The sequence below is a fragment of the Chrysochloris asiatica genome, unplaced genomic scaffold (assembly GCF_000296735.1).
Source record: "Chrysochloris asiatica unplaced genomic scaffold, ChrAsi1.0 scaffold00007, whole genome shotgun sequence".
Classification (NCBI taxonomy): Eukaryota; Metazoa; Chordata; class Mammalia; order Afrosoricida; family Chrysochloridae; genus Chrysochloris; species Chrysochloris asiatica.
In genome coordinates this window covers 26413621-26420913 of record NW_006408525.1, presented here as the reverse complement: position 1 = coordinate 26420913, position 7293 = coordinate 26413621, and the positions used below count along the sequence as shown (strand labels likewise).

The following is a 7293-nucleotide window of genomic DNA, read 5'->3' as shown; positions in this document are numbered from 1 at the left end:
CAGACATTGTTTCATTCAGCTGTGCATGGGGTCGCTATGACTTGGTTCCAACTCAATGGCACCTGACAACAACAACAACAATGTCTAAATTGCCCATCCCTGTCAACCCTGTGTACTGAGAGGGTGGGAATGATCCTGGTTGTAAAGATTCGTTCCCTCTTTTAAGCTACTATAAGTATAGGTCAAGTTCATTAAATTGTAACAGATTACTCTTTTTTTTTCCTCTTCTTTCTGCCTCTGTTCGAGTTCTTTTCATCCAACCATTGAAACCAGGTCAAATGGGTGTTATATGCAAGTATTTGTGTTCTTGTGCATCTCCCCTCACTTCATATCAGCTGGATGCTTCATTCTCCACTCTAGTCCTCTGTGGCCACGACCCTGTCCCTGGGTCCACGTGTCCCCAGGTCTCATCATACTGCTGGCCAAATAGGTCTCAATCTAGGTGGACAGGAGTCTGTTGAATGTGGTCAGACTTAGCTCACAACTTCATTTCTGGTTTTGCCCCACTTCCCCTTATTGGTAGACCAACGTGGTCACCAGCATGACCAAATGTCTGCTCCTGTATTCCTTATGAGTCTCAGTCTTGGAACGGAGTTTGCCCTGAGGGGACCTGACTGCTTGCCCTGATAGCTCCCCAGAGAACAACTTGCTTGTTCTTGTAGTAGTCCATCAGACTGCTGTTATTGTTTATTTTTCCTGCTGGATTCCTTTCAAGAAGTATCTTCTGTTGTTCTAGCCACTCCAGGCTGGTCTGCTTGGCCTTTAAAGTGGAAATTTCCCACCTCAGAAAATTCTGGATGGGATCTGGATTCCATCTACGGTTTTATGTACTGCAACGGCTCCTCAGGAAATCTCTTTACCTGGGCAAGTTCTAGGCCCATCTTAGGTATTTCAATCAGTTATAGGCTGAAGACGGACTTACAAGTTTTCTATGGTGATGTTTCTGGCTATTCATTTCTCTCCCCTTCAAGTGTCAATTTTACAGAAGTTGGCAAGGGAAACCAAGATTCAAAAGACAACCAAGCATCTTAACATTATTTCCCCTCTTTTATCAATTTAAACCATGCCTCAACCCCTGTATCCCAGAGCCCTGTTGTTCCAAGGTTGAGCATACATCACTGTTTACCTCTGTTCCACTGAGGGCATAAAACCTGCCTATATCCCTAGTTCTATGCCTTCTTCTTGGAGTCCTGGTGTGGCACAGTAGTTTAATGTGCTCGACTGCGAAGTTGGTTTGAACTGCAAGGTCAGTGATTCAAGCTCACCAGTTGCTCCTTGGAAACCCCATACAGGGTCTCTATGCGTCAGAATCAACTTGACAACACTTGACAGCAACAACATGTCTTCTCACTCTGGCTTGGATTTCTGGCAGTTTCCTGTTGATGTACTACTGTAACTTTTTTTTTTTTTTTTTTTTTAACAGGACTCTGGTTTTTAGATACCATTGAAAACAACACAGTTGTAACTTAATATCTGTTGAGAAACTACAAATAAATATGATGCTAATTAATGGCCAACAACTGAAAAGTCAGCAGCCATTTTAAAGCGCATGCAGTTGAGAGATACATCCTTTTGTAATCTTACACAAATGTGTTAAACCTTACACATGTACACCACTGTTAAGAAGGAGTAATAGTGTCTTTACCAGACAGGAGCACACCCCGATTCACCTGTAATTACTTCAGCTAATGCACCAAACGGCTTCCTGAATCCTGTGGTGTGTTGGTCATGGGGATGCCAGAGGAAGGAAAACACTGGTCAACAGGAAAGCAACTGACCACAGCAAGACAGAATATGTTTAACTTGTTTAAAGTTCCCACTATACATGAGAATGGCAGCATTGGTTAAGGCAGAAGTCACAGTTTCCCGTTGAGGGAACTTAAACACTACCACTACAGAGAGGTTATTAGGCTGTTACTTTATTATCAGAACAACATCAATAACTGCACTTAGAATCAAAAGGACAAGAAAGAGCCCAGCGTTGCTCTGTGTGAGTGGACTCAAACGTATAGGGAGCTGGAATCCACTCAAGCACTACCTTTCACAGGTCAAAGAGAAAGATACAGGCAGGATTGATCTGCTGGAATCTGGTTTTGCTACATTCTAGTCACAATCCCAAATAGAATTTGTGTTTCAACCCAGACAGATGCCTGGTCCACTATTGCAGCTACTTTCAGTCAGGAGGCCTCAGCCTGCGAGAAAGAGCACGTTAAGCCTCTGAGCAGGATTGCTTAGAAAGTCCTGTGTGTGAGGAACTCTTTCGTTTTCTTAGGTATTGGCAGTGCGAGGACTTTGTAAATTGTCAGGAAACCGCGGAGAGCTTTTCGTCACAAGTGTTTCAGTGACAAGTGGACCCGAGGGGCTATCCAGATCTGGGCATGGCCATCTCTTGTCCCCTTGGCGATCACTTCCACCGTGTGGAAAAAAGGTGCAGCAAAGACCGTTGGTCATGGGAGCAAATGCAATGGCAGATTTCAGTTCCAGGGCCCAGATCCTGAGGAGTCTGTCATCTGCCACTGTGGCAAGGTACAAGCCTTCAGGAGAGAAGCAGACAGATCTCAGCCAGCTGATGTGGACATCACTGTCGTACATAGGAGGGTGCAGCTGGGTGTGGCGGAGTGATCACAGCCTATTGCCGAGGTAGGGGTCCCACATGGTCACGTTGGTATCATAAGAAGCAGTGACAAGCAAGGCCGAGTCGGGGGAGTAGTCACAGCATATGGGTACCCACTTTGACATAACAGGAGATGTGGCATTTAGAGATCTGTGCTCAAGGTATTATCATGCAGTCATGTACAAAATAGAAAAATGTAAAATGCAGTATGAGAATATTATTTAATATTCCCAATTTAGAAGATAATTAGACAAAGGATGAAACATGAAAGTGGTGTCACATGACTTAACAAGATTCAATGACTCATACCACTGAAGAAAAGGCAGTGATGCTTACCCTAAATGTGGGTTTCTTTAGCCTGATAAACACAGTGATCAATTTCATGATATTCATTGAGGAAAAACAACAAGGAAAGAGTGTTCCTCATGGTGACATGAGAGCTCCTTAGCTACCTTGAAGAATATAAAAGGGATGAGAGGGAAGGAGACATCAAACTCAAGAACCTCACTCTCCTGGAAACACACCCAGAACTTCCACCCTCTAATACCATGGTCAACTCCTGTTGTGGCTCCGTCTGCTCTGACCAGGGCTGTGATCAAGGCCAGGAGAACTGCTGCAGTCCCGGCTGCTGCCAGCCCACCTGCTGCCGCCCCAGCTGCTGTGTGTCCAGCTGCTGCAGGCCCCAGTGCTGCCAGTCTGTGTGCTGCCAGCCTACCTGTTGCCGCCCTAGCTGCCCTGTGTCTAGCTGCTGTAGACCTAGCTGCTGTGTGTCCAGTTGTTGCCGCCCCAGCTGCTGTGTGCCCAGCTGCTGCAGACCCCAGTGCTGCCAGTCTGTGTGCTGCCAGCCTACCTGTTGCCGCCCTAGCTGCCCTGTGTCCAGCTGCTGTAGACCTAGCTGCTGTGTGTCCAGCTGTTGCTGTCCCAGCTGCTGTGTGTCCAGCTGCTGCAGGCCCCAGTGCTGCCAGTCTGTGTGCTGCCAGCCCACTTGCTGCCGCCCCAGCTGTTGCATCTCCAGCTGTTGCCGCCCCTCCTGTTGTGGCTCTAGTTCCTGTGGTTCCAGCTGCTGCAGGCCCAGCTGTTGCATCTCCAGCTGCTGCCGCCCCTCCTGTGGGAGCTCCAGCTGCTGTGGTTCCAGCTGCTGCCGCCCCTGCTGCTGCCTCCGCCCAGTCTGTGGCCAAGTCTCCTGTCAAACCACCTGCTATCGCCCAACCTGTGTCATCTCCACCTGCCCCCGCCCCACCTGCTGTGCCACCCCTTGCTGATGAATGCCCTGCCCTAGATCCATCTCTTCCTCTGCCTCTCCCTCCTCAGATGGAGCCCCTACTGTAGTGCTGACACATGGAATGGGGTTGATGCTGCTCAGTGATTGTGGGACATGATTTTAATGAACCAGCCACAAGCCACTGAATCACTTAGCACATTTAAGCTTTAGTCCAAATCCTTTCCTTGTGGACCACTTCTTTACATCCAAGCATGAAATTTACTTATGGTATACCAATTTTGAACTAACAAGTTCTCCAGAAATTCTCGTTTTTTAAAATTTGGGCAACAGACCATCAAACTTAAGATGCTGGAGATTCATTTCAGTACATTTACAACACAGACTTTTATAGTTTTTCTTTTGATCATCTAATGAGGTTTCTCTTCTATAATTCCTGCTCCTCAAAAATTTCACCCCTCTGTATCAAAATAAATCACCTGAATAAAACTTCCAGTGTGACTGTGCTTTTCCTTTTTTAAAAATATTTTGTATTCTGCCTGGACAGATGTATTTAGTCTACAATTATAGGACAGACAACAGAACTTTGTTGACTTCACAAAAGAGATTAATTTATATTAGCTGCAGTTTCATTTTCTATAGCAGTCTTTACTTCATAGCAATATTGGCATTCTTGTGAACAAAAAACAGAAAAATATTTTTTGGTAAATACTGTGAACAATCATTGTTCTGTAATACAACATCTGTCAATAAGTCTGTGAACATAATTATAAAGCTAATGGAATGGGATGTCAGAAGCTAGAGGTGTTGGTTTAGAAAGCCAGAAGGTTTTCTGCTTCCGCAAAGATATAAAACTTTAGAAGACCTATACAGGGTCACTATTAGTCAGAACAGACTTAAAGGCACTTAACAACAACAACAACAACAACAATGAAAGCCTGAGAGGGATAAATCAGTATTAAGGAATAGCGTTAAAAGCTAGAAGGTTTTCAATGGCAGCATGTAAGTAGAATCAAACTCCGGAATCCACAAGACAGAAAAAAACTGAGGACCAAGCCTAGTACTTCATCATCGGAGGAGAAGAGTTCAGAGATGGCTGTGTTCTCTAATCAGTTTGTCATGCTAGGATCAAGGAACTAAGTGGGAAAGAATTGAATCCTGAGATGTGGTTTGGAGACATCTAAAGTGATGTTTTTGAAGGTCTTGAACTTCCAGATTTACCTTGGAGAAACTGGGCTTATAAAGGAGATTTAATCTCTCATCTTGAAGATGTTGCAGAGACCTCAGTCTAGAAAGAAAACACAGGGTCCCTTTGGTATCTCCTCTCTTCTTTGTCATAGGCTAGTATCTAGAGGTAAGCTGCAACACAACTAACACAGACAACAGCTGAAGTCTAAAGGATCTGCAGGAACCAAAAACTGTTTCTTTTCTTTAAAAAAACAAAAACAAAAAACTATGCATTGTAAATCTTTTCTCTTTATTTTATAAACAGTATCTGTTGAAGGATAAAAAAAAAACATTAATAACTTTGATGATGTCCAATGAACTGTTATGGAATGGGCACAAATAAGGATTTTTTTTCCAATCAGTTAGCCAGGTAGCTGTCTTCCAAATTTCTTGGCATAGTTGAGTGAGTGCCTCCAATGTTGCATTAGTTTGTTGAAGCATTTAATTTGTATTCTATAAATTCTTAATGCCTTGTTTTTTTGCCAATGCCCTTAGTGCTGGTTGGACTTCTTCCTTGAATATCGTTGGTTTTCATCATATGCTACTTCTTGAAATGGTTAAACATGTGTCATTTCTTTTTGGTACAGAGACTTTGTGTATATCTCCCATCTTCTTTTGATGTTTTTTACATCATTCAATATTTTGCCCATAGAATCCTTTAAAATTGCAACCCAAAGCTTAAATATTTTCTTCTGTTCTTTCAGCTTGAGAAATACTGAGTGTGTTCTTCCCTTTTGGTTTTCTAAATCCAGGTCTTTGTACACTTCATTATACTCCACTTTGTCTTCTAAGTGGGCCTTTGAAATTTTCTGTTAAGCTTGTTTATCTCCTCATTTCTTCCATTAGCTTTAGCTTCTCTACACTCAAGAGCAAGTATCAGATTCTCTGCTGACATCTACTTGGTCTTTGCTTTCTTTCCTGTCTTTTTAATGACCTTTTGCTTTCTTCTTGTATGCTGTTCTAGATGTCATTGGTCGTTGGTGTCTAATACACCAAATCTGTTCTTGAGACGGTCTCTATATTCAGGTAGCATATATTCTAGGTCCATTAACAACCTGTGATGTGCAGATGATACAACCCTTCTTGCTAAAAATGAAGAGGACTTAAAATATTTACTAATGAAGATCGAAGAGCACAGCCTTTGAGATAGGTTGCACATCAACACAAAGAGAACAAAAATCCTCACCACTGGACCAAAAAGTAACATCAAGATAAATGGAGAAAAGATTGAGGCTGTCAAAGACTTCATTTTACTTGGATCCACTATCAACAGTCCTGGAAACAGCAGTCAAGAAATCAAACGACATATTGCATTAGGCAAATCTGCTGCACAAGACCTTATTAAAGTGTTCAGGAGCAAAAATGTCAGTTTGAGGACTAAGGTACTTCTGATCCAAGCCATGGTATTTTCAAATACCACATATGCACGTGAAAGTTGGACAATGAATAAAGAGGATGTAGAAGAATTGAAACATTTCAGTTATGGTGTTAGAGAAGAATATTACAAATACCATGGCCCGCCAAAAGAACAAACAAATCTGTGTTGGATGAAGTACAGTCAGACTGACTGCTCCTTGGAAGCCAAGATGGCCAGACTTTGTCTCTCATACTTTGGACATATTATCAGGAGCAACCAACTCTCTGGAGAGGACATCATGGTTGGAAAAGTGGAGGGTCAGCAAAAAGCAGGAAGATACCCAATGTAGTGGATTGGCACAATGGTAGCAGTAATAGGCTCAAATGTAACAATGATTGTGAGAATGACGCAGGACTGGGCAGTGTTTCATTCTGTTGTGCTTAAGGTCGCTATGAGAAGGAACCAACCTGACAGCACTTAATAACAACAACAACAAATAGTTGTAAATATGAATAAAGAACAGTCTCTGACTTCATGGAATTTGCATAAGGCTAGGAAAAAAAGAGACATAAAGCAATGATGATAGAATTTGATACCCTAGATTACATAGCTGAAATTTGAATATTTTCCTCGGTTCCCTCTGCTTGAGAAATGCTGAGCATGTTCTTCCCTTTTTGCTAGTTAACTCTGGATCTTTGTCCATCTCATTATAATAGTTGGCCTTGTCTTTTCTAGCTGCCTTTGAATTTTTCTACTTAATTCTTTTACCTCCTCATTTCTTCCATTTGCTTTAGCATCTCTATGCTGGATAGCAAGTTTCAGAGTCTCTTCTGACACCTAGTTTGGTCTTTTTCTTCTTTTTTTTTTTTTTTTTTT

At 42.5% G+C, this 7293-nt stretch overlaps 1 protein-coding gene and 1 pseudogene across 1 annotated transcript; one reads left to right on the top strand and one right to left on the bottom strand.

Annotated features, from left to right (window-relative positions):
• Window positions 1-2231: 2231 nt before the first annotated feature.
• Window positions 2232-2739, bottom strand: LOC102834491 (annotated as a pseudogene).
• Window positions 2740-3162: 423 nt separating this feature from the next.
• On the top strand, window positions 3163-3876 carry LOC102834095 (keratin-associated protein 4-7-like). Its single transcript, XM_006833677.1, has one exon. It carries the CDS (start codon window positions 3163-3165, stop codon window positions 3874-3876), a length of 714 nt encoding a protein of 237 aa, XP_006833740.1.
• The last annotated feature ends 3417 nt before the right edge of the window (window positions 3877-7293 follow it).